This window comes from Pongo pygmaeus, chromosome 9 (genome assembly GCF_028885625.2).
Source record: "Pongo pygmaeus isolate AG05252 chromosome 9, NHGRI_mPonPyg2-v2.0_pri, whole genome shotgun sequence".
Taxonomy (NCBI): Eukaryota; Metazoa; Chordata; class Mammalia; order Primates; family Hominidae; genus Pongo; species Pongo pygmaeus.
Window position 1 is genome coordinate 95264699 of NC_072382.2, and position 27867 is coordinate 95292565.

General features: G+C 44.9%; 1 protein-coding gene across 1 annotated transcript in view; it reads right to left on the bottom strand.

Moving 5' to 3' along the window:
• The window catches only part of VSTM5 (V-set and transmembrane domain containing 5), a 33910-nt gene continuing 6043 nt past the window's right edge, over positions 1 to 27867 (bottom strand). The window contains exons 2-4 of the mRNA XM_054439346.2: positions 4296 to 4622; positions 4042 to 4182; positions 1 to 3911 (exon numbers count right to left, since the gene is read on the bottom strand). Coding sequence (XP_054295321.2) covers positions 3868 to 3911; positions 4042 to 4182; positions 4296 to 4622 — 512 coding nt within the window. The 3' untranslated portion in view covers positions 1 to 3867. The remainder of the gene's footprint in view (positions 3912 to 4041; positions 4183 to 4295; positions 4623 to 27867) is intronic.

Consider the following 27867-nt stretch of genomic DNA (forward strand, 5'->3'; position numbering starts at 1 on the left):
CCTGAGTGACAAGAGCAAAACTCTGTAAAAAAACAAAAACAAAACAAACAAAAAAAACAATTAATAGTGTATTCATACTATAGACTGCATTGTGCAGGCAAGAAGAATGAAGTTTTGGAATAGGTAGACATGAAATAATTCCCGACACATTAAGGAAAGACTGGTGAGTTGTAGGGTAATATATATGATAGAATCCCATTTGACTAGAAGGAAAATAGGATAAATATGTATGTTTGGCATATATATACACAGATATGTTCATATATGCATAAGCAAGTCTAGAAGGATACACACCAAATTCAACTATTGTTTCCTCTGGATTGAGGGAAGGAGAGAGATCTTTTACTTTATTTAGTTTTTGTTAATTAACTCTAGCCAAAGATACTTTTACTTTAATATATATAGACTTTAGTGCTATTTGAATTTTAAAGAAGGATTTATCACCTCTGTAATTAAGCCAAACCAAAAATACCCACTTAATTTTTAAAGGGCAGTGGAAATGTTCTCCTCAAGAATTGGAAAAGCTGACAGCCAGGTTGGGTGGATTCAGGGGTGCAGAGAGATGCAAGCTCTGGCAACTCACACCATTAGTGGGAATTGAGTTGAGGATAGATGTGCTAACAGTGATCACAAGGATTTGCTCTGCTTTTAGTAAACTATGGATGCGTCTGAGGCTTCCCTGGAAACTGGGCAGAAGAAACCTATGCTGGGTATGTAAAAGCTGATGCCGGTGAGATGGTTTCCACTTCCCCCAGTATCCTCCCCAGTGTTGTCAAGGAGGCAGCACGTGAATCACGTCCCTGGGGATTCACCCTATCATATTTGGCTCCTTGGTCCTGGTTACATCTCCAGCATTCTATTCTGCCATCTCTTCTCAATCCCTTGTTACACTTACCCAGCTCTTCGGAATTGTAGGGTTTGTCTCTGCATTCTTCCCTGGGGCAAGATACCCTGATAACCTCTCTCACCGCCTTAGCTTCTCGCCTTTGTGAGGTATTGCTTCAAATCAGAGTAAGCACGAAGTGCTCCCAGGTATTTACCATCTTACGTGGCCTTCAGAGGACATGAGCTCTCCTTGCATACCCAGAACACCATGAAATGAGAAAATACAATATATACCTTTTGGGGTTCTAAGATCATAACCTCTGAAAGGACATTCTGTTGACAAAGCATGTGTGTTCTGTAGGGCATCTTATCCACTGCTGAACAAGTGGTACAATTGTCACATCCTACTTTTGGCCCATTCCAGAAGCAGGAAGAACGCTATTGAATTACAGTTAATATTCTGAAAGCATAAATTTCAAATTGGTCTTCTGGCTACAATTGGGGGAGAATGGTGGTGCTGATAAGGTGTAGTTTTTCTGAATTGCTAAATAATGTTTACTGTTAGAACCAGTGTAATTAGTTGCATTGTCACTTAAAATATGTGCCAGACCTGACTGCGATTAAGGGTTTTGTTTATGCTCAGCCTGACAGGACACAGCACCCAGAGCCTCTGATTTCTTGGTAGGAGCAGGCACACACACAAAGGACCAGGGCTTTATTTTCAGGTTTTATTTCATTCATTCTTTAAAACTTTTTTTTTCACAGTTTGAAACATAATTTATAGCTTAACATTTACACTAGCTAATCTCTATGATTTTTATTTTTCTGAAAAACAAAAACCTCAGGCTCTGCATTTTAAACCTTTCCACAGGAATGTTCAGGATGGCAGAGCTTTAAAAATTCAAAAGAAACCCTTTTTTCAAAGAAATGGAAAGCCAAGGAAAGAAGCTTTTTTTAAAAAAAACATTGTAACTTCCCACACTACCGATGTGAATAAACTGGCATGAGATTTTGGGGGGGGCAATTTAATTGACATCTGCCATGGAGGCCTCTTAGTGGGTGTTCTTTTCCAACTCCCCTTTGATTATGAAGATTGCCAGCCCTGACTTCGGGACAAGCGGAAGAGCAGAGTTCTGAAAGGCAGGTAGTGTGGAAGAGGACATGCTGCGCTACCCAACTCCTACTGCTTTCCTGCTGGTGGCCTCTCTGTGTGAAAGACGAGAAAGAAATTAGCAGATTATCCTTGAGCCCCCTGGATACTCCTCACCTTGTTTCTTCACAGCACTGGAAACTGTCCTGGCCCAGGGCCTGGTTCCTCCAACTGCTGCATGGGTAAAGGGCACAGTGTGTGAGTTTATGCGTGTGTCTACACAGGAGGCGCCTTGAGGGTATCTTCTACCTGTCAGGTGCTAGAGCTACACATCCGTTGTGTAGACCAACTGCTGTCGCCTTTTGAATCAAGCAGTGCCTTGGGAGCCCTGCTCTGGATACTGAGAGTTCCTCTCTGAATATTCTGAGAGATCCCTTCCCAAAACTCTGGATTCAATATTGAGGGAAAGGGCTGTAACTTATCCAAGCAACTCCTCTGCCACATAGGAAATAGAGAAGATATGGACATTGGAGGCCTGAAAGGAGGGAGAAGAGAAAGGAATGTTCTAAGACTTCTTAATCTTTGCATGGGTAAATTTGCATCTGAGGACTAGGAACACATCATCATCGGATGGTACCTTTGGTCTGTAGCTATGAATATTGGAGAGATAAGAGTGGAAAATAAATCCATGCCTGCTTTTAGAGCTTGTCAAATGGAACTTGGGATGGAGAAACTTACAGGTGAACATGGTGACCAACAACCTGAGGGAATAATGGCCAAGGCCAGCTGTGGTCCAGTCCCCAATCTCACCTGGAGCCCCAAGACCTCAGAGGATTTTATCAATTTCTAATACTCAGATAGAATAGCATTTTCCAGTATAGCTTTCCAGATCCTTGAAGAAGCCTCATGCATTTCATAAGTTGCTCAGAGAACTCTGTGCATACTGTGGGCTTCTCTTGATACCCTGACTGTGAGGTAGGCAAGGGCCAAGCGTTCCTCAGCCCAGGTAGGAGAGGGCAAGGGCCTGACTTGAGACGTGAAGTGTTAGTGACTGAGGGGGACAGATGCAAAGCCCGAGATGACTGATTTTCCAGCTGCATCACCCACCATGCAAGCTCAGCTTTCACACAGGTGGCATCCAGCTCGTCAGGAGGCCAGGTGCTGCCCATAGTGGAGATGAGCTGTTGTTTTACTTACAATGGCCTAAGTTTGAGCCATGGGAGGGAAAATCCAATTAACGTTGGAATGAGGGAGGAAGAGAAAGATAATTTTCTCTCTATTCCTTGTATCCAAAGCTGGCCTCTCAGGAGTCCATTGAGCTTCTCTCCCATAAAACTCCCAGCCACCGGGCCTCACCAATGAGCAACTCACTGCAGCACAACAGCACCAACCCCCACCCCCAGTCTCTTTCCACCTCTGCTCTGAGGCAGCAGATTGTCTAAAAGCCTCAGGTTTTCTCAGAATAGCTCCCACAGCAGTGCTTGCTTGTGGGATACCAGATGGGGGGCTGGTAGGCACAGCAGTTGCAGAGCAGACAGGAGCACAGAAAGCATGTTCTAATGCTGGCTGCACATCCATCTGGAAATCCTCTGGCCTCTGATACAGGGACTCTGACAACAGGCCATCCTGCACGCCAGAGCGAGTGTCGTGAGCAAGCAGCCAATGCCTGCACTCACCATTTGGTTATGGGTCAGCACGGCCCTGATGCTGCAGCCAAGCAAAACTCCTGGTTCAAAGCCTCAATCACTCTTCTTGAACTTAGCGTGAGTCCTAAAACTAGCTTTGTCCCATCCACAGTCCTCAACTCCATGCAGTCAATGTTAATCTCCCACTGTCCTGTTAGGAGCGGGCTGCAACAGGACCACACACAATGGGTATAATAGCTGTGCTTGCTCTTTTTGTTGGAGAATGGTTTCCTCTTGAGGTAGGAATGCAGTCAGGCCCAGCCTTGGCTAACATTCAACATCTTCCAGCTCAATCTCCTCAGTTGTGCTTTCTGTAAAGCAAAGACAAGTCAATGAGTTGGAAATCAAGCCACATAGTGCTTTCTTGGTGAGAACAAGATAACACATGCCACCTCTGGCCTCAAAACCACTCATGGATTATCACAAGGCCCAGGGGGTTACCTTTGAGTTTGTGTCTTCTCTTCCTCTGAAATTTATATGCACACTTATTACAAACCCACATGAGGCTGATTAATACTGCGGCCACAGCAGCGAGAAAAGCAAGGATGACAGCGACAAAGTGCAGGTCTTCATAGAGGATCTCTATGGAGTGAGGGTGAGGGGAGGGGGAAGACAACATTTCTTTTAATATCGTGAAATCGGCCTCCCACACACTCACAGTTCAGAGGGGTGCCCGGGGCCTGGGGATGTCTTACCAGAGACGTGCAGCACGATGGTGCCAAACTGGCTGCTCCCCAGGCGCTCCGTCACGGTGATGACATAGTAGCCGGAATCCCTCACTCCCACACTGAAGAGCTGGATGGAGCCATTGTCAAAGGTGCAGACTCTGTCCTTGTGGCTTTGGGAGATGTTGGCCTGAGTCCCTGGTTTCCACTTCACGATCTTCTGCGTTCCCCAGTTGGACGAATATGTCCATTCGATGGTGGGCACTCCGTGACAGGAGTACTTAACTGACAGCAGGATGTCTTCTTTGACGGTGGCATTGATGGTGGCCTGAGGAATGTACAGGGACACACCCTGACCTGCAGGATGATATGCTGGATGTTGGGCACATATATATGGCTTTATACTGAAGTGAACTTATATAATTTGTTAATCTATTTCACAAATATTTATTATGTGCCTATTATATGCCAGGAACTGTTCTAGGTTCTGGTGCTTAAGCGATAATGCTGAACAAGAAATAGAGAGCTCTCTACACACAGAGCAACCTTTTTCCATTTTGAAGACTCTATTTAGAATGCTCCCTTTTATTTCAACCTGAAATCTAACACCTTTGTAGCAAGGTGGACTACAGAGGTTCTCTCCCAGTATGTGGGAGCCCTTCTGATGCCCAAGGACTGTTCTCATGACTCTCTGGATCACTCCTTCTCACTCAAGCCCTCAGTGTGTGACATAGTTATTCTTTAACACAGAACAAACTGCAGAGTTTAAGACGACTGGAATAAAGAAGAAAACAGGTCAAATTCCAGGCCAGACCTTGGAGGGCGGGAATCGTGTTTTCTTTATCCCTATGGTCCCTGAACCCAGTACAATACCTGGCACATAGTGGTTGGTCAATAAATGTTTGCTGAGTAAATGAATAAGTGAATGACCAAGTATTTACAGCAACAAGAACATGAGCCTTTTCCTAATAGGAATGTTGATGCTTGGGTGGTTTAAAAAATTAGATGCATCTAAAAGCTAACATACATATAGGGAAGAGAACTATATTTAAGACTTTCTGTGCCAGTTACTATGTTATCTACTTTATAATTATTACCTTTTATTTTATTTTATTTATTTTTTGAGATGGGGCCTTGCTCTGTCGCCCAGGCTGGAGTACAATGGCTCGATCTCAGCTCACTGCAACCTCCACCTCCTGGGTTGAAGCGATTCTCCTGCCACAGCCTCCCAAGTAGCTGGGATTACAGGCACCCACCACCACACCTGGATAATTTTTTGTATTTTTAATGGAGACAGGGTTTCACTATGTTGGCCAGGCTGGTCTCAAACTCCCAACCTCATCATCTGCCTGCCTTGGCCTCCCCAAAGTGCTGGGATTACAGGCATGAGCCACTGCACCCAGCCATCTCCTTTATTTTTTACATAGGCACACCAACATGCCCACGTAATGGAAGAAGAGGGATTTCAGCACAGCTCTGATTCCAATTCTGGATCTCTACTTTGTTTTCTGTTTTGTTTTGTTTTTGAGACAGTCTTGCTCTGCCGCCCAGGCTGGAGTGCTGAGTCATGATCTCGGCTCACTCAACCTCCGCCTCCTGGGTTCCAGTGATTCTTGTGTCTCAGCTACCTGAGCTGGGATGAAGGCATGTTGCCACCTTGCCAGGCTAAATTTTTTTTTCCATTAATAGTTTTAGTAGAAATGGGGTTTTGTCATGTTGGCCAAGCTGGTCTTGAACTCCTGGCCTCAAGTGATCTGCCTTCTCAGCCTCCCAAAATGTTGAGATTACAGGCATGAGCCACCATGCCCAGCCCGTATCTCTGCTTTGTGGCTATCTGTCAATCATGTATCTATGTTTCCTGATTTCTCTGACCTCAAATATGAGCAGTTGCACTAGTGATTACTGCTGTAAGATTTAGAGAACTATATTTAGAACTAGTGACAAATCTGTATTATAACTTCTGTGCGTTTCATGTACATTCTGTTAACCATGTTGGTCAAGATTACTAACAGGTTAATATCCTGGGAGACTACCAGCCCTTTTCACACCCTCATGGAACTTCGCTTTGAGCATTTTGGTTACTTTGGCCCAAGAAACTGCAAAACTAAAAAATAAATAAAAATAACAACTCCAAGTTTCTCAGATGCTGATACAACTGGAAACTGGCTGACTGGTTCTTGCTGGTTTTTGTATTTTCTCTGGACCAGAGAAACCTCTTTTTCCTGTTTTTGGTTTTGGTAGAGATGAGGTCTTTCTGTGTTGCTAGGACTGGTCTTGGACTCCTGGCCTCAACCTCCCATAGTGTTGGGATTACAAGTGTGAGCCACTGTGTCCGGCCTAGAAAAGCTTCTTTAAAATTTTTTTTTTTAATTTAATTGACAAATAAAGATTGTATACATTCAAGGTATACAGCCTGATGATATATCTCTATGTTGTGTAATGATGATCACAATTAAATTAATTAATATATCCGTCACAACTCACTCTGAGCATTCAGTCCCCAGAATTTGTTCATTTTATAACTCAAAGTTTGGACCTTTTGATCTACATCTCCCTCTTCCCCACCGGCCCCAGCCTCTGGCAACAACAGTTCTACTCTATTTCTATGAATTCAATTTTTTTAGATTCCACATATAAGTGAGATCATACAGTATTTGTCTTCCTATGTCTGGCTTATTTCATTTAGCAGCTTAGCATAATGTCTTTCAGGTTCGTCCGTGTTATCACAAATGGCAGGATTTTCTTCCTCATATGGCTGAATAATATTCATATATATATTTATTTATGTATTCATCTGTCGATGGACACTTAGGTAGTTTCCATGTCTTGGCTATTGTGAATATGGTGCAGCGAACAGTAGCATGCAGATATCTCTTTGATACACTGATTTCAATTGTTTTTGATATATACCCAGTAGGATTGGTGGATTGTATGGCACTTTTCTTTTTTCTTTTTCCTTTGTTTTTTTTTTTGAGACAGAGTCTCACTCTGTCACCCAGGCTGGAGTGCAGTGGTGCAATCTCGGCTCACTGCAACCTCTGCCTCCCAGGTTCAAGCAATTCTCCTGTCTCAGCCTCCCGAGTAGCTGGGATTACAGGTGCCCGCCACCATGCCTGGCTAATTTTTGTGTTTTTAGTAGAGATGGGGTTTCACCATGTTGGTCAGGCTGGCCTCGAACTCCCAACATCAAGTGATCCACCCGCCTTGGTCTCCCAAAGTTCTGGGATTACAGACATGAGCCACCATGCCCGGCTGGTACTTCAATTTTTAATTTTTTTGAGGAATCTCCATACTTTTTTTCATAATAGCTTTATCAATTTACATTCCCACCGACATTGTGCAAGGGTTCCCTTTCTCCATATCTTGACCAGCATTTGTCATCTTGTCTTTTTGATAATAGCCAGCCTAACAGGAGTTAGGTGATATCCCATTGTGATTTTGATTTGCACTTCCCCGATTAGTTCAGCACCTATTTATGTACTTGTTGGCCATTTGTATTGTTTTCTTTGGAGAAATGACTATTCAGGTCCTTGTGCCCATCTTTAAATCATTTGTTTCTTTTTTGTTGTTGTTTGTTTTTTGCTATTGAGTTGTATGTGTTCCATGTATATTTTGGATATTAACCCCTTTCCAGGTTTGCAATTATTTTCCTGAATTCTATAGATTGCCTTTCCATTTTGTTGATTGTTTCCTTTGCTGTACAGAAGGTTTTTAGTTTGGTGTTGTCCCACTTACTCATTTTTGGTTTTGTTGCTTGTGTTTTGGGTGTCATCCAAAAAGTTACTGCCAAGACCAATGTCAAGAAGTTTTTCCCCTATTTTTCCTTCTAGGAGTTTTATGGTTTCAGGTCTTACACTTAAGTGTTTAATCCATTTCAAGTTAATTTTTGTGAATGATGTAAGATAAGGGTTCAATTTCACTCTTTTACATGTGAATTTTCAGTTTTGCCAACACCCTTTATGAAGAGACTCCTTTCTTCATTGTGTATTCTTGGCACTTTATATTAGTTGACCATATATAAGTGCCTTTGTTTCTGGGCTACTTTGTTTCACTGATCTATGTGCCTGTTTTTATGCCAGTGCCATACCATTTCAACTTACTATAGCTTTGTAATTTACTTTGAAATCAGGAGGCATGATGCCTTCAGCTTTGTTCTTCTTTCTCAAGATTGCTTTGGCTATTCAGGATCTTTTGTGCTTCTATATGAATTTGATGTTTTTTTTTTTTGAGACAGGGTCTCCCTCTGCCACCTAGGCTGGAGTGCAGTGGTGCAGTCATGGCTCCCTGTATCCTTGACCTCCCTGGGGTTAAGGTGATCCTCCCACCTCAGCCTCCCAAGTAGCTGGGACTATAGGTGTGTGCCACCACATCCAGGTAACTTTTGTATTTTTTGTAGACACAGGTTTTCACCATGTTGTGCAAGCTGGTCTCAAACTCCTGGGCTCAAGCGATCCACCTGCCTCAGCCTCCGAAAGTGCTAGGATTACAGGCGTGAGCCACTGCATCTGGCCTGCTTTTTTGATTTCTGTGAAGAATGCTATTGAAATTGTGATACGGATTGCATTGACTCTGCAGATCGCTTTGGGTAATATGGACGTTTTAACGATATTAATTCTTCCCATCCATGAACATAGGGTATCTTTCCATTTATTTGTGTCTTCAGTTTCCTTTGTCACTGTCTTATAGTTTTCAGCGTATAGACTTCTTGCCTTCTTTGTAAATTTATTGCTCAATATTTTATTATTTTTGATTTTATTGTAAATGGAACAGTTTTTTTTCTTCCTTTTCTTCCTTTTCTTTCTTTTTCTTTTCTTTTCCTTTTTTTTTTTTTTTTTTGTTGTTGTTGTTGTTGAGATACGGTCTCACTTTGCCACCCAGGCTGGAGTGCAGTGGTGCAATCTTGGCTCACTGCAGCCTTGACCACCTGGTCAAGGTCAGAAATAAATGAAATAGAGACTAGAAAAATAATAGAAAAGATGTACAAAACTAAGAGTTGATTTTAAAAAAAAAAAAAGAAATAAGGGCCAGGCTCAGTGGCTCACGTCTGTAATCCCAGCACTTCAAGAGGCCAGTGTGGGAGAGGATCATTTGAGGCCAGGAGTTCAAGACCAGCCTGGGTATAATTTAGTGAAACCCTATCTCTACAGAAAGCAAAAAATTAGCCAGGTGTGGTGGTGCACACCTGTAGTTCTAGCTACTTGGAAGGCTGAAGCAGGCGGATCACCTGAGCCCAGGAGTTCCAGGCTGCAGTGAGCTATGATCATGCCATTGCACTCCAGCCTGGGCAACAGAGGCAGATCCTGTCTCTAAAAAAATTAAAAATAAATAAAAATTCAAAAATAAATAAAATTGACAAACCTTTAGTTTTCTGACCTGATCTTTATTATTTATTTTCTTCTGCTCTTCTTTTTCTATTAGTTTTCTAATACTTCCTTGAAGTGTAAAGTTGGGTTGATTATTCGACATCTTTTTTCTTTTTTCTTTTTTTTTTGAGATGGAGTCTCGCTCTGTTGCCCAGGCTGGAGTGCAGTGGCGCGATCTCAGCTCACTGCAAGCTCCGCCTCCCGGGTTCATGCCATTCTCCTGCCTCAGCCACCCGAGTAGCTGGGACTACAGGCGCCCGCCACAACGCCCGGCTAATTTTTTTGTATTTTTAGTAGAGATGGCATTTCACTGTGTTAGCCAGGATAGTCTCAATCTCCTGACCTCGTGATCCGTCCGCCTCAGCCTCTCAAAGTGCTGGGATTACAGGCATGAGCCAGCGCGCCCGGCCCGACATTTTTTTTCTTAATGTAAGCATTTATAGTTATAAACTTTCCCCTTAAAACTACTTTTGCTGCACCCTATAAATTATGGTATGCTATAGTTCCATTTTTATTTGTTTCAAGATTTTTTTCTTTTCTTTGACACACTGCTTCTTTAGGAGTCTGTTTAATTTCTATGTATGTGAGAATTTTCCAACTTTACTCCTACTGTTGATTTCTAGTTTCATATTACTGTGGTCAGGAAAGACATTTGATATAATTTAAATCTTCTTGAATTTGTTAAGACTCAAGGAAAACCTCCTCTTAATTAGACAGACTAACCGGGCATTTAACTAGGTGTTAGGAACAAAGAGGTTTCTCCTTCCATCAATCTATCACATATAATTAGGAATAAATAATCTATAACAGGCCGGGCGTGGTGGCTCATGCCTGTAATCCCAGCACTTTGGGAGGCTGAAGCGGGCGGATCACCTGAGTTCGGGAGTTCGAGACCAGCCTGACCAACATGGAGAAACCCCATCTCTACTACAAATATAAAATTAGCCAGGCGTGGTGGCACATGCCTGTAATCCCAGCTACTCGGGAGGCTGAGGCAGGAGAATCGCTTGAACCCAGGAGGCGGACGTTGCGGTGAGCCGAGATCGTGCCACTGCACTCCAGCCTGGCAACAAGAGCAAAACTCCATCTCATAATAATAATAATAATAATAATATAATAATAATCTATAACAAAGATGAAAAATTAAGTTTCATGGTTTTAAAGCAAACTGCTTGTCAATTATTTAAAAAGTTGAATTAATGAGTAACCACCTTTGCATCTCATGCTAAAATTAATCTAGAGTGAGTCCAGAGAAACTTAGTGGCTGGGCCAATATTCAGGCCTGGCTCAAGTGCTCTATTCAAGGAGGTTGGGTCAGTACATCAGCTTTCACTTATAAAATGGATGGGCTGGTCTGAAGGTAGTGAGTTATCTCAACTGATTGTTCACAGTCAGTTACAGATGAAACCCCTTATTCTGCTCTTTCTCCCCTTCTCACTACTGCTCTTGAGTAGTCTTAAAAAAAAAAAAAAAAAGGACGGCAGGCAGCCATTAATAAGAATGAGCTTTGTATGGGCAAGGAAAGACGTCTGTGATGTTACTAAGTTAAAAAAATAAACATATAAAACAGCATACCTAATGTGATCTCATTTATATTTGTGCAAATATGTGCTAGTATATACATATTATATATGGAGAAATGGAAAAGTGTTGGAGTAATATATGCTAAACTGTTAACAGGAATTTCCCCTCAGAGATCAAATGGCAGGAGAATTTTATTTTCCATGTAAGCCATTTATATAATTTTGAATTTTTCAGTTATTTATTGAGTTAATAATTTTTAAAAATGTAGTTTAAAAAGTCTTTTTAAGTTCTCCTGATTAGACTATGCAATCTTGGCCAGCAAAATTTAAAGTTTAAAAGTTTACCTTTGCATCTTCACTTGAGTTATTTGTGAAAAGCAGAGAGGAACTAAATTTCTAGGCATTTCCAAGATAGATGGGGATGCCTCTCTTAAAGAACAAGTCACAGAGTAGAAGATTTTAGCAGGACAGAAGTCACTGGAACCTGAACCAAAGGGCTTCCCGATTTCCTGGAGATGATGAGACCCTCTGGTAACTAATCAGAAAGCTGTCAAGAGGAAATAGTGAAAGTACTAGGAAGCTGAAACCACCTACCGAGCAATGGGCTGGAATATAACACTGAGAAGGGTTACTTACTCCTTTTCTTACAAATAAATTATAAAGGTTGTACTTTTCGGTTTTTAAAAAATTGATTATTCAGAAGGGGGATATATTTCTTGAAATCACAGCAAAGGTCAATACTGTTGAGATGACAATTACATCTGTTGAGATGACAAGAATATCAACTAATGATAGGACAGGTATCTTGCCAACATAGTCTCTGCATTTAAGGAATTATAGAGATACATCTTAATTAGGTTAACTCATTTTCACCTCATTTGTCTGGAAAACAACTTATTCAGCAAATGTGATTGTCAGATGCAGCTGAGAACTAGAAACTAAGCATCATTGTCATCCTTATCAAGCCTTTAGTTAAGCAGCTAGCATATAGGTCTCAGAGCCTAAGGTTCAGGAGTCCTAATTCAGAAAACTGTTACAGTGGGGTGGGTGAGTGACGAGTGATATTACAAAAGGATCATTTCAAGTGGCAGGGAGGTGTAGTGGAGACACCTGATGTGGGCAGGACACACCCAGGCTCTACCCTGAGACCTCCTCCTCGCTGGGAGATCTGGAGAAAGTCCTTAATTATGAGAGCCTCAGCTCTCCTGCGAAGATGAGGGTTGATGACACATGTAAGGTCCAGCAAGAGGCTGGGCAACGACACAGAACTTTGTGTTCATCCAGGAGCTGCAGTCCCCACCACTTACCCTTTTCTGATCAGGTCTCTGTCACCTGTCTCAGGATGACTGACCAATTGCCCCAGTTTGTCCAGGACTGAGAGATTTCCCAGGATGTGGCAGTTTCAGGGCTAAAATCAGGACTGTCATGGGCAAACCAACAGAGTTGATCACTCGCGGTGGCTCATGCCTGTAATCCTGGCACTTTGGGAGGCCGAGGCGGGCAGATCACCTGAGGTCAGGAGTTTGAGAACAGCCTGGCCAACATGGTGAAACCCTGTCTCTACCGTAAATACAAAAAATTAGCCAGGCATGGTGGCTGGCGCCTGTAATCCCAGCTACTTGGGAGGCTGAGGCACGAGAATTGCTTGAACCTGGGAGGCACAGGTTGGCAGTGAGCTGAGATAGCACCACTGCATTCCAGCCTGGGCAACAGAGTGAGACTCAGTCTCAATAAAAAAGAAAGAAAGAAATATTGAAGAGCAGAGAGAAAACTCCAAGATACACCACTGTGTATTTCTGAGGTGTTCAAAGGGGCTCAATAGGGGAGTTGTGGAGGCAGCCAGCCCTGACAGGCTGAGGGAGAAGGAAAGCCAGTCTTCCCTAATGCTCTGGTTCCCTAATGCATCTCCAGGGGTCAGCATCCCATGCACCCCCATTTCAGTTGGGACCTCACTCTTGTCCCTGAGGTCAGCACTGCACTTGCCACAGCTTCCTCAACAGCTGGGGACAGGCTCATCGGGTGCTGGCCTGCAGTTCCCTGAGGTTAGGTAATTTGCCCAATGTCACAATAAGTGGCTGAGCAGAGATTCAAAACCTGTGTACTTTTCACTGTCCTCGTAATGAGCCAGGAAAGTTTGCAGGAGGTGGGAAAGGGAAAAGACATTCATTTAAGGTGGAGCATAAATAACAAGATTTTAAAAGTGTGGGAAAGGGAGGAAGCCCAGTCTCAGCTGAGAGAAAAGTAGGACGACCCAGGAAGGCAGGAGGGATCCAAGACTCCTCAGATTTCGGACTTGGTGATTAAGAAGTGCAGGGTGGCCATGGGATAAGGTAGCTGACAGAGTGTGGAGCACGGTGGGGGCAGGGCAGAGGCAGAACAGAACCCAGGAGGGTGTTCAAATAGGGCCATGACATGATCTGAACTGGGCTTCTGAAAGTACAGTCTGGCAGAATTAATAATCTTACCATTTACATACATCACATGTACTGCCCTGGGCCCCCAACAGGTGCTTGTTCTTTGGGAGAACCTAAGGCTGGAGCCTAAACAGCCGGGAGCAGCTAGTGGTGCCCTGCATCCTCTGGCCACCCTGTGCCAGCCTCTGAGAGAAGGGGTAGTAAGAAGTGGGCATGCGTAGGGCAGGTCTGCCCAAGACCGCAAGATCTTTGTAGAGAGAATCGTTGTCCTGTTCATCTCAGAACCCCCAGTGCCCAGGACAGGGCCTGACACTTTGTAGATGCTCAAAATATACTTGCATGAATGAACAAATGGTGACATGTGTGCCCTGCCTGTCAAACTGTTGCCAACAGGGAGAGAGCAAGAAGGGAGTATCTCCGCTGAGCTGAGGGTTACTGGATCTAGCTGGGGAAGGTGCTGGAGGGACCCCTTTCCCAGCCCCAAGTCTGCTGAGAGTCAAACAGCTAGCAGGAGAAACAGCACAGGTTTGTTGTTTGGTTGGTTCTTTTTTTTTTGAGATAAGGTCTCACCGCTGAGGCTGGAGTGCAGTGGGTGGGATCTTGGCTCACTGCAACCTCTGCTTCCTGGGCTTAAGCTATCCTCTAGCCTAGTAGCTAGGACCACAAGCATATTGGCCAGGCCCGGCTATTTTTTTATTTTTATTTTTTTTGTAGAGATGGTGTTTCGCCATGTTGCCCAAGCTGGTCTTGAACTCCTGAGCTCAAAGCAATCCGCCCACCCCGGCCTCCCAAAGTGCTGAGATTACAGGTGTGTGCCATCACGCTTGGTAGTTTTTTGTTTTTTGTTTTGAGACACAGTCTTGCTCTGTTGCCCAGGCTAGAGTACAGTGGCGCAATCATGGCTCACAGCAAACTCCACCTCCCAGGCTCAAGTAATCCTCCCACCTCAGCCTCCCTAGTAGCTGGGACAAAAGGTGTGCACTAGAGACAGGGTTTCACCATGGTGTTCAAGCTGGTCTCGAACTCCTGGGCTCAAGTGAACCTCCCACCTCAACCTCCCCAAGTGCTGGGATTACAGGCGGCACAGTTTTAAGCCACAACTAAAATATCCATGTTGCTGCCCAACTCATGCCATTCTTGAAACACCTGCCTGCCAGTAATTTGGGAAACACAGCTTTGTGTATGAGGTCAATACAGCACCCCCAAGTAATAGCTTTCCTGTTTAGTGGTGAAGAACAGTGCTGATGGCTGCCCTGGGCACACAGTTCACAGGTACCCATACCTCCTGTGAGCTCAGGTGGTAATTCCCCCTCTCAGTGCCTGATTGCTCAGAAACCAAAGCTCAGCTCATCTTGGAGGGGGCTCCCCATGATCTTTCTGTTTAATGGCCTTGGGAAGTCACCCAGATGTCAGCCAAACCCAAACAACATAAACAGATGCAGGTTTAGGTGGAGGCTACCAGGCTGTTCCCCTTCATCAGGTTTCAGAATTTGTACCCAAACCAGGAAAATCACTCAAAAATGGCAACAGTCACCATTTCTGTCAGTTAACACCTGTTAGATATCAGATGTTATACACCATTATCACAGCCCAGTGAAACCAATGCTGGGAAAGTTGACTGACCTGGCCATTATCAGACTGGCAAAGATGAAGAAGTTTGATAACACTATGTTGTCAGGAGTTCATGGACGTTACTCTCAAACATTACTGTGGTGATTGTAAATGGGTGGAACCTGCTTGGAGGGCATATGATGCAATCTGTAAAAATATTTAAATAGCACATACCTTTTGACCCAGAAATTCCACTTCTAATAATTTATCCTACAGATAAGATGGGCACATAGATGCAGAGATATGTGTGTTAAGTGTCGTCATGAGGCACAGTACAGTCAACTGTAGCAGCAAAAGACTGGAGATGCACCTGTGTGTTCACTGGTAAGGAACCAGTTAAATAAAATATCAATATTCATGTTTTGGGATATTACAAAAATGTTCAAAAGAATGAGGCAAATCTATATGTGTTGATGTTAGATGATCTCAAAAATAATGAAAAAAGTAGAGGGCAGAGCAGTGTATAGAGAATGATTCCACTTGAATAAAGTAATAATATGTGTATACACACACACATACACAGATAAACATACAGTTATCCATATAAACGCATAGAACATCTCTAAGTTATTCTAAAAACCAGGAGCTGTGGTTGTCTTTAGGGAGGAGAATGGGTGTCTGGAATGGGAGAAGACTTTACATTTCACTCTATACTCTTTTGAACAATAGTAATATTTTAGCAAGTTTGTGAATTACTTAAAAAATAAATAAACTGTGACCGTAAAAATACAAATACTGCATGCCAAGATTGAGTCTGAGCCTTAGATTCTTCACATTTGAAAATGTTTTTCACATATACACAATGGACAACCCCATGAGCATTACCTCAGTCTATGAAGGCAGGCAGGAGACTTGGACTAAGGCACTATGCTTTTCCCTTCCCGGGCACTTGCTTATTTGATCACTACTTTACAGATGAGAAAACTGAGGCTCAGAGACATAAGTGTCCAAGTCTTTGCTAAGTAAAAATTCATAGCTGAGACTAGAATCCAAGTCTTTTTTCATGGTCCCACAGCTGCCCCTAATAAGGTAAGGCACTTGAGTATAGAAGTGGAGTTTTACATTTCTTTAATGTTTCCCAAAATAGCACATGGCTCAGTGCTGGCAAAGACTTGGGAGACAGATATGACAAAAAGCAAAAGTCTAGACCTGAGCTGTCCAATATGGTAGCTGCTAGCCACATGTAGCTGTTGAGCACCTGAAACTGACTAGTCCACACTGAGATGTACTCTAAGTATAAAATGCACACCACAATTTGAAGACTTAGTACTTAGTATGTTATACAGAATATAAAACATCTAATTAATAACTTGTTTTCCATTGATTACATGTTGAGATGATAATGTTTCTGGATGTATCAGGTTAAACCAAATATATATTCAAAGTCAATTTTACCTGTTTCTTTTTATATTTTTAATATGGCCACTAGAACATTTAAAATTACATACACGGCTGGGCATGGTGGCTCATGCCTGTAATCCCAGCACTTTGGGAGGCCAAGGCAGGTGGATCGCCTGAGCCTAGGAGTTCAAGACCAGCCTAGACAACATGGCAAAACCCCATCTCTGCAAAAAATACAAAAATTAGCTGGGCATGGTGGCATGCACCTGTGGTCCCAGCTACTTGGGTGGCTGAGGATGGGAGGATAGCTTCAGCTCAGGAGGCAGAGGTTGCAATGAGCTGCATTTCAGTCTGGGTGACACAGTGAGACCCTGTCTCAAAAATAAAATAGTATTACATATGTGGCTTGCATGTGAGCCTTGCATTATATTTCTATCGGAAAATGTTGGTATAAACTATCACTTCTGCAACCTCTTGCCAAGAAAACAAAACTTGTTCCCTTGAGATTGTTCCACACTCTCCCCTCTCAACAATGTGAGCTCTCTGTCCCCAGTCCTTTCTCTTCATTCTTTAAACATGTTGGCGCCTTTTACTGCAAGTTATAGCATCATCCTGTGTCCCTCCAGCATACCCGTGGACAGCCCATCCAGTGATCTCATCTACAGGAACATCCTCCCTCTAGTCAACCTCAGCCTCCACACCTTCTCTCCTTGTTTACTGTTCAATTCCTCCCCTTGGCCTCATCAGTCCTTCCACTCTGACTCCCTCTACTTTTCCCAATCCATCCTCCTCACTTCCCTCCCTACCCAGCCTCAGTTCCATTGCCCATCAGGATCCAAGCACTCCTGTCAATCTTTTCAACACCAGTACTTTCTGCCTTTTCATCATATCTACCTGGTAAGGCCCTCGTCCTGGGACTAACAATGTTCTACTCTTTCTCTGCCTGAACATGAGTAGCCAACCCTGCAGGAGAATGTCACCTGGCAGACACTCTTCAGCACAACAAAGCACACTGTTTCTAGGATAGACTCAAGATCACCAAACTCAACAGAGCCCCACCCTGCCAGACAAGCTTACTACATAAATTGACACTTCCTTTTCCCACAGTTACTATACAGGCTCCCTCGTCTTCCTGGGATGCTGCTGACACTTCCTTCTGATTTGGCAGTAGCTCTGGCCCACCACACTCACCAGCTGTTTTTCCCATCTCTCTGGTTGCTGCTTCTCAGTATCTTTTGAGGGCTCATCCTCTTTGCTATGGTTTAAATGTCTGTCCCTGCAGAACTCATGTTGAAATGTAAGCCCCTGGCCATGTGTGGTGGCTCATGCCTGTAATCCCAGTACTTTGGGAGGCTGGGGCAGATGGATTGTTTGAGGCCAGGAATTCGAGACTAACTTGGCCAACATGGCAAAACTCCGGGTCTACAGAAAAATACAAAAATTAGTCAGATGTGATGATGTGTACCTGTAGTCCCAGCTACTTGGGAGGCTGAGGCAGGAGAATTGCTTGAAGCCAGGAGGTAGAGGTTGCAGTGAGCTGAGATTGCGCCACTGGGTGACAGAGCAAGACTCTGTCTGAAATATAAATGTAAAAATAAAAATAAAATAAGAAATTTAATCCTAGTGTAATAGCCTAAAGAGGTGGGGCTTTTAAGAGGTGATTGGGTCATGAAGGCTTTGCCTTCATGAATGAATGAACCCATTCATGGATTAATAGATTAGCGAGTTAATAGATTAGTGGGTTATCATGAGAGTGGATCTGTTATAAAAGCCAGTTTTGCTCTCAGTGAGCCTTGTCACCACATGATGCCCTCTGCTGACTCAGGACTCTATAGAGAGGTCTCACCAGCAAAAACGTCCTCACCAGATGTGGCCCTCAATCTTGGACTTCCCATCCTCTAGAACTGTAAGAAATAAATTCTTATGGCCAGGTGCGGGGGCTCATGCTTGTAATCCCAGCACTTTTGAAGGCTAAGGCAGGAGGAATGCTTGAGGCCAGGAGTTCGAGAGCAGCCTGGGCAGAAAAACAAGAACACATCTCTTAAAAAAAAAAAAATTAGCCAGGTGTGGTGGTGTACACCTGTAGTCACAGCTACTCAGGAGACTGAGGGGGGAAGATCACTTGAGTCCAAGAGTTTCAGGCTTCAGTGAGCTATGATTGCATCACTGCTCTGAAGTCTGGGCAACAGAACAAAACCCTGTCTCTAAAAAAATTTAAAAAAAATTAAAAAGAACTTTCTTTATAAACTGTGCAGTCTTTGGTATTTAGTTATAGCAACCAAAAATAGGCTAAGATACTCTGATCTGCCATTAAATCACAGAATTCCTTGAGCTTGATCCTAGGCCCTGTCCTTTATTCTTTATTCTCTCCCTGGGTAATCCCATCTATGCATGCAGCTCTGAGTCCAGTTACTTCCAAATTCACATCACCAACACAACTGTACCTTTGAGTATCAGACTCATTAATCCAACTGTCTGCTTTACCTCTGCACCTGACAGTTGACAGGCACTTCAAAATCTACATCTTCAAAGATAAATTAAGTGCACACAGAATTGAGTCTACAGCCATGACTATCTGGAAAGATACGGAAGAAATTGGTAACACCTATTGGCTCCAGGGGGTAAGGAAGAGGAACTCGGTGGCTGGAGGACAAGACAGGGAGGCTTTTATAGATACATATTTTGAATTTTGGACTGTGTACAAATACTACCTATTCAAACATAAGCAAAAACTAAAGAAGCAAATTAATTTTAAAATAAAACAATAAATGTATAATCCCGTCTCCCAAATTTGGTTGTCTGGTGTCCCCAACCTCAGTGAAAGTCTCTCCCAGCCAGTCAGCTCCACAGGACACCATCCTGACACCTTCTCCTTCCTCGTCCACTACATCCCATCTGTCACAGGGTCTTGTCAATTTTACCTCCAACATGTAACTTGAATCTGATTTGTGTGCTCTTTCTTCTACCGTCACCGTAGTCCAAGCCACCAATTCATGAATGGTGACAATGATCTCTCAATGTGCCTCACTATGCCTGCTTAATCCCTGCTAACTTACTGTCTACACAGCATCCTGAGTGATATTTTCAAAACTTCATTGTATTTTGTCACCCTCCTGTTTAAAACCCTTGTCTGGCTCTCCATTGCTCTAGGAATGAAGTCAAACCCCTTCAAAGGCTTGACTGGCCAGGTGTCATTTGGCTCCTGCCCATCACTTAGGCCTCAGCATCCTCAGCACACCCTCATACCCTGAGCTCCAGGCACACTGCCCTTTCTTCAGCCCCTTGGATTCATCTCATTCTCTCACACCGCAGGGACTTAGCATAGGCTACTCCCCTTGCCTGCTCCCTCCCTTGTTTGCCTGTTAACCTTTATTCATCCTTCAGATCTCAATCATCGCCTCTTCTGGGAAGTCTACCCCAACTCCAGGCTAGGTCAGGTCTCTTCTTGTATGTTTTCATAGCACTTTTCCGTCATAGTAACTATCACAGCTTGTAAGTATACACTTGAGTGGGTATTTGACATCTGTTCACCCTTTAGACTGTAAGTTCCATTAGGGCAGGAGTTGCCTATTTGGTTCCCTGTTGCAGCCCCAGAACTCTGCAGAGTGCCTGAAACATGGATGAGAATTTCTGCTCAGTGACTCCCCTTATAGGGTTGTACATCTGATCTGGGGGTGTAGGGTACAGAACCCAGGACTATGCCAAGCTGAGCACAGGATCAGAACTTTGGACTCCACAGCCAGTTCTTGTGTGACCCTTGGGACCCAATTTGCCTCCTTCTTTTTGTCTGAAAAAAAAAAAATACACACACACATACACACACACACACACATATACATACTTTGAGATGGAGTCTTGCTCTGTTGCCCAGGCTGGAGTGTAGTGTCATGATCTTGGGTCACTGCAACCTCCACCTCCCGGGTTCAAGCGATTCTCCTGCCTCAGCCTCCTGAGTACCTGGGATTACAGATGTGTGCCACCACGCCTGGCTAATTTTTGTATTTTTAGTGGAACTAGGGTTTCACCATGTTGGCCAGGCTGGTCTCGAACTCCTGACCTCGGGTGATCTGCCCACCTTGGCCTCCCAAAGTGCTGGGATTATAGGTGTGAGCCACCTTGCCCAGCCTGAAATATATTTTTGATCCTTCTGTCTAAACGTCCCTGTATCACACACATGCATGTGCACACACCCATGCTTCTACATATGCCCTCTTGCACACACAGCCTAGTTTCTGAGTTCCTGGCAAATGGGACCACATAGGGAAGGAATCCCAGGAAATGTACCAGGGAAGCAAGGGCTTCAGAGGAAATCAGTCAAGCAGAAGTGGGTTCCAATATCGATCTGCCCTTTGTTAATATCATGACTTTGGCCAAATTAGCTCAAAGTCACTGACTGTCCGTTCCTCATGTGTAAAACAAGGATGTCCATAGGTATCTCACAGATCGGATACATTAGAAAGAATGAAAGTGAATGCAGATGCCGAATGCCAAGCACAGTGCCCTCACCCCACAAATGAACAATAAATGGTAGGCACGGATATACCAGGGCTGTATGCCAGCCACACCCAGAAGAATCTTAGGACTAATCAGAAGATAATTCATGGTGTGTCTCAGGCTGTTGCAAACACACCCATAAAAAAAGGAATTTTTAAAATAAAACAGGCAAACTGCTTCTCTGACTCTTAAGAGGAAACTCAGCCAACTGCGTGGCACAACTGATTCAGAGCAATGGGGGCCAAGAGATCTGCCGGCGGGTGCAGCGGGTGGCAGAGGAGGGCAAGATGCAGGGGGGTGGGGGTGGGAGTGTGCAGGGAAAGCCAGAAAAGGCCCCTCCCAATCCCTGCTGGGGAGAGCACATACAGTGGAGCCGAAAGACCCAGGTTCTATCTGGGCTGCACACGCTATAGCTGGGCAACTCTGCACAAACCCCTTCCCCTTTCCGAGCCACTTCGTGGCTTTTCTGTCAATGATTCAATCTAAAAAACAAAGTCAGGCATGGTGGCTCACGCCTGTAAACCCAGCACTTTGGGAGGCCAAGGCGGGTGGATCACTTGAGTCCAGAAGTTCGAGATCAGCCTGGCCAATGTGGTGAAACCCCGTCTCTACTAAAAATACAAAAATCAGCCAGACGTGGTGGGGGCAACTGTAGACATAGCTACTCGGGAGGCTGAGGCAGGAGAATCGCTTGAACCTGGAAGGCGGAGGTTGCAGTGAGCCAAGATCAGGCCACTGCACTCCAGCCTGGGCGACAAAGCCAGACTCCATCGTAAAAAAAACCCACAAAAAACAAAAACAAAAAAGCAACCAGGCCGAGCACAGTGGCTCACACCTGTAATCCCAGCACTTTGGGAGGCCGAGGTGGGCAGATCACTTGAACCCAGGAGTTCAAGACCAGTCTTGCCAACATGGTGAAATCCCGTCTCTAAAAAAAAAGCCGGGTGTGGTGGCGCTGGCGCCTGTGTTCCCAGCTACTGGGGAGGCTTAGGTGGGGAGGATAACTTGAGCCTGGGAGGTCAAGGCTACAGTGAGCTGAGATGGCACCACTGCTCTCCAGCCTGGGTGACAGAGCGAGACCCTGTCTCAAAAAAATAAAATGAATAAACAAACAAAACCATACAGGTAAGAAAGCTTGACAGCCAGGAACAATTCCAGGGGCACAAGGCCTGATTCCAGACCAAGAGAATTCAGTCTCCTTCCACTCAAGGAGTATTTGGGGAAGGACAGGGTCGGGGACCAACATTTAAGGGGCTCCTGCTCTTGGGCCCACGCTCCAGCTCCACTGCCGGAGTCCCTAATGAGTGAATTCAGCTGCTCAGCCAGCCGCGCCAGGCTCTTCTTACAGCCCGGCCCCTGCAGAAAGGGCCTTGAGAACCCACTTGCAGTGATTGGCCCAAGGCTGATACCTGATCTGAACTGGGCCAATCAGATTCTCTGTCCTGAGAGCGTGAACTTAGGATGCCCGGCCTCTTAGGCCCTATGGTGGCTCCAAGAGACAGGCTGCTTCCTGGAGGCCACAGTAAGTGGAACAGAGAAAGCTGGTCCTGGCAAGAGACTGCCGGGCAGCAGGAGAGACTTGGCTCCCGTGGCCCGGGGACTGCTGGGGAAAGGAGCTGCTGCCGTGGATATATATGGCTTCTGGGGTCCTGGTTCCAGGTGTAGGGAGAGGCCTGGCACCTCTGCCCCTGGCAGGTACCTCTACTTCCCTCCGAATACACTTTCCCTTGGGGGTTTCCTGCTCCTTACAAGTTATTTGGCCTCCCTGAATCTGTTTCTTCAGGCGTAAAGTGGGAATAGCAACGCCTGCTTTGCATGGTTCTGAAAACTCAGAGTATGACACGCAGTAAGCACTCTCTATGAGGTGCATCAAAAAGAAATATTATCATAGTCCACCAGTGCTAGCTTGAGGAAGTGGGGCAGCGGCATGATCAGGCCTGGTAGGGCATGGGTGGGAACTGCAGGCTACAGGTAAGGATGGAATCTAGGTAGTGGTTGGTTCCATTCAGACCTGCGCTCTACCCAAAGCTCCCACCCTTTTTGCCTGTTATGGTTTGAATTGTGTGTCCCCAAAAAGATATGTTGGCGTCCTAACCAGAACTCAGAATGTGACCTTATTTGGAGATAGGGTTGTTACAGAGGTAATCAGGTTAAAATGAGGTCATTATGGTGAGCGCTAATCTAATATGACCCTTCTAAAAAGGGACATTTGGATATAGAGACATACATGCACATGGAGGGAATGCCGTGTGAAGATGAAGGCAGAGATCAGAGGATGCATCTGCAAGCCAGGGAATGCCAGATTGCCAGCAAACCACCTGAAGCCGGGGAGCAACATGGAACAGTCCCTCTTACAGGCCTCAGAACTAATCAGCCCTGCAGACACCTTAATCCCAGACTTCTAGCCTTTAGAACTTGGAGACAATGAATTTCTGTTGTTTAAGCCACCCTAGCAAATGCCCTTCTGTGGCTTTTATTTCCAGAAATAATTGTCCCCAGTTTTCTGATTGGAAAGGACTGAATCAGCTAATCTGTTGATTTCAAAACTTGATTGTGCATTAGATCATCTGGGGAAGGTTTTACAACACTCTCCTGGATCAATGAACTCAGCATCTGAGGGTGTGACCAAGGCCTCTGTGAGTTTTTAAAACTTCCCATGTGTTTCCAGCGTTCATCAAGATTGATAACCACTGAGCTAATCCACACTGAGGTGTTAGCAGCTGAAGACCATTTAGTAGAATTCCTTTACAGCAGGCACAAAGCCTGAAGCCAAAGAACTATGTGAAAGAGCAATGTTGGAGACACTAGGGATGGCTCTTTCAGGAAGATAGTTGGGGGAAGTGGACTATTTCTGGCATCACTCAAATTTTACTGTATCTGGCTAGTCCTATTTCTAGGGATGCTCTGGGGGCTTAGGAGGAAGAACAGGCAGGCAAAGTCATTCCATTTGCTCCCTCCACCCCCTTCAAAACTCTAACACAGTGGTTCTCAGCATTGGGCTCCATTAGAATCACCTGGAGGTGATCACTGAACCAGATTGCAGGGCCCGGTCCCCATAGTTTCTCATTCAGTAGGGTGAGGTGAGTCCTAAAAGTGCATTTCTAACAAGCACTTCTGAGGCAGGAGAATAGGGTCTGCAGGCAGGGAACTTAGGGCCCATTCGTGCTGACTTCCTAAAGCTGAATCAAGAGAAAACACCAAGGTCTGGTGCAGGGAATCTGGGGCCAATTCATGATAATTTCCTAAAGTTAAATAAAAGGGAAAACACCTGGGTCTGGGGGCAAGGCACCTAAAGCCAATTAACAAAAACGTACTAAAGCTAAACCAAAAGGAAAAACCCCACCTTCGCAGGCCCAAAGGCTACTCTCTACATCTCTCCCCCTCCTCCAGGTCTCAGAGGGAAAGGGATAGTGCCTTGGATTGGCCTCTGGCCAAGCATGGGCCATCTCTTTATCTGCATAGGCAACCAATTCACTTCAGCCTTTAATTAGCCACGGACCTAATCCTTCATCCAGGTAAGGGGTAACCAACAGGCACTTCAAAAGGAGTACTTTTAACCCAGAAAACGTTGTAAACTCTGGCTCAGGCTGCCCCCACCCTGCAGAGTGCTTTCTTCCTGTAACAAATCCCTGCTTTTGCTGCTTCATTCCTGTGTTTCATTCCTTTGTTACTTCATGTGTTTTGTTGAATTCTTTGTTCAAAACACCAAGGACCTGGACAACTCACTCAAGGCTTTCCTTCTGGTAACACCTAGGTGATGCTTCCTCCACCCTCTTCAAAACTCTAATACAGTGGTTCTCAGCATTCGGCTCCATTAGAACCACCTGGAGGTGATCACTGACTCAGATTGCAGGGCCCGCTCCCCAGTTTCTCATTTAGTAGGGTGACACTGCTGGTGGTCCTGGAACTGTACTTTTAGAACTTTGGCTGAAAGGATTCTGTAAGACCTCAGGGCGAAGAGGACACCAAGGATGCCCTCAGGGTCCCAGGAGGCCAGGCCCTCCTCTCCTCTGACACCGCTCTGCTAACACCGTACCTGCCAGGCAGGGGCTAGTCTGTGATGCAGCACGTCTTATCTTGGGGAAGGGAAGTGTTGGGACACGCAGTCATTAACAGAACCAGGGTCAATGGATCAAGAGTGAAAGGACACAGGTTCTGGTGAACAGAATTGAGGCAGTGTGTGTAGAACAGATGCATTCATGGATTCTAGAGTCAGACTAACTGGTGTTCAAAATTTAGCTGTGCCAGTAACAACTGTGTGCACTGGGGTAAATGAATTACCTTCTTTCAGCTTCTGTTATGGTACCTAGGAAATAAGGATAATATAATAGTGCTGTGCCCGCCTCCTGCAGCAGAATAAAGTTTAAATGAGACAATATACGTAAAGAGCTTATCAGTCTCTAACACTTGGTGATAGCTCAATAAATAGTAGCTATTATTAATGAGAATTCTTTGAAGATGCACAGGCTTTTTTGTTGAGGTAATGATCTCCCCATCCTTGGGGGTATGTAAGCAGAAGCTGGAGTTGTACCAGGGATTAAAGCAGAAGATCTGAGACCGGGAGTGTTGGAGGAGGAAGCTGGTTCTTCTGCTCCAGATCACATAATAGAACTGGAATAAGCATTTGTAAACCTACGATTCACTTCAGAAGTGTGGCAAAACCGGGCGACCTGAAATTCTTCCCTGTGGAATTCCTTCTAGAATCTTCCTACCACATCTTTTCCAGGCACCAACAAGAGCCACCTTGCTGGAAAGCTGGACTCTTCTGAAAGACCACAGGGTATGTAAAAGCCACTGCCGTGATTCTAATCAGATGCCAAGGAAGCAAGGCATGACAGCAGCCACTGCCTCACCCTGCACCAGTGTGCGAGGGGTTGGGGAGCTGGCTGGGTTTGCCCTTTGCAAAGCTGGGTGGCAAGACTGAGTCAGGCCTGGGCCAGTGGCCAGCCTGGGGAACTAGAAGGTGCGGTCAGTAAATGTGTGTTGAACAGGAAGATAAGGGAGAAAATGAGGTGTTGTTATCTCCCAACAATTCTTTTGGGGGAACTTTATAGGATGCCTGAAGGCACTTGGAAGAGGGGTATAGAGTGATCAAAAGATCATTCGGGGCTGGGGACAGTGGCTCACGCCTGTAATCCCAGCACTTTGGGAGGCCGAGGCAGGTGGATCACTTGAGGTCAGGAGTTCGAGACCAGCCTGGCCAACATGGCGAAACCAAAAATACAAAAATTAGCTGGGTGTGGTGGTGCACACCTGTAATCTCAGCTACTCAGGAGGCAGAGGCAGGAGAATCACTTGATCCCGGGAGGCAGAGGTTGCAGTGAGCTGAGATCACGCCACTGCACTCCAGCCTGGGCGACAGAGTGACACTCTGTCTCAAAAAAAAAAAAAAAAAAAAGAATTCAGGCACATGCATAACTGGATACCACAGGTTAGAGTGGTATCCAAATTCTCCTCCAGAAAAACTATTAGGCCAATTCCTCTTTATCCTTTAAGGTTGCTGTTTAAACATCATTTCCTCCAGGAAGCCTTCCCCAATCCTTAGCACCAGGTTAACGGTCCCATTTCTGTGTTCCCATTGTTCCCTGTTTCTCTCCAGCAACACACTTATCCCCCTCTGTTGTAATTCCTCTTGATGAATGGTTCATCCTCCTCCATCTGCCATCAGCTATGTGAACACAGGGGTTGGTCCGTCTTGGTGACCATTGAATCCCCAGGGCCTAGCACAGTGCCTGGCACTGTGGAGTTCTCATATGTACCTGAATGAATGAATGAATGAATGAATGAATGAATGTCTTTAGGCAAGTCCCTCAACTTCTCTGAGCCTCAGTTTCTGCACCTATAAAATAAGGACTAATGGCATCTCGTTGCAGGCTAACTCTGAAGATGAATCAAAGGCAGCTGTTACAGTGCCTGTCATGAAGTACTCGGTAAGCAGTCACAGTTATTATTGTCTTGTAATTGTTATTTATTAAGTTATAAAAAACTGAGGAGATACTGGCTTTTCATCTCTTCAGTTGGCTGGAGGCTATTATCAGTGATCTTTCTAAACCATGCATCTAGCTGTCTTCCCTGGCTCTGACAGACCTCAATAATCTGGTCCCAACTTTCTTTTCCATCTACATCTCCCATGACTTCTCACCCCCAATTCCAGTTGTACCAAACTACGGACCATCCCCCACTGGGCCTTTATTCACTCAACCTCAGCTCAGCTCACCGCTTTCCCATTCTCAGGTTCCTGCTCACTCTTCAAGGCCCATCTTTTATGTCATCTCCTCTGCCAGGCCTCACTAGGCTCCCACAGCACAGCTCACACCAGCCTTCCACTCACGTTAGATGACTGACTGCCCGTCTCCCCTGGTAGAAAGTGTGGCAGGTATCACATTGTGCTTATGTCTGAATCACCAGCAGACAGCAGTATGTGATGTGACTCATACAAGCATGGGCTGTCGAATTGAATTGACCTGACATAAAGGAGCAAGTTCTGGTTTAAGAACCTCTGAAATCCCATCCCTAAGTGCGTGGAAGGCTTGGTGGATGGGGATAGGAGAGAGGAACTCTAGTGTTCTGCTTTGAGGCATTGGCTTTCAAAAAGAATGTGATCCAGTCCCAGAGTGAGTCTGGGGCAGGAATCTTGTATGAGTACAGAAGGGCAAACTGTCAGAGGAGCTTGACATTAGGTCCCTTACCCATGCCTAGTGCCGAAGGACCCACATCTCCTTTCTCCTCTGGCACTAGTGTAAGGGTCTACTGGAAGAATTATTCCAGCACCTTCCACCCAAGATGCAAAGCCTTCCTAAGCTCCAAGACCTTCCCAAGCTCCATTCCCTTAACCATCAGACAACTAGTTAGACTG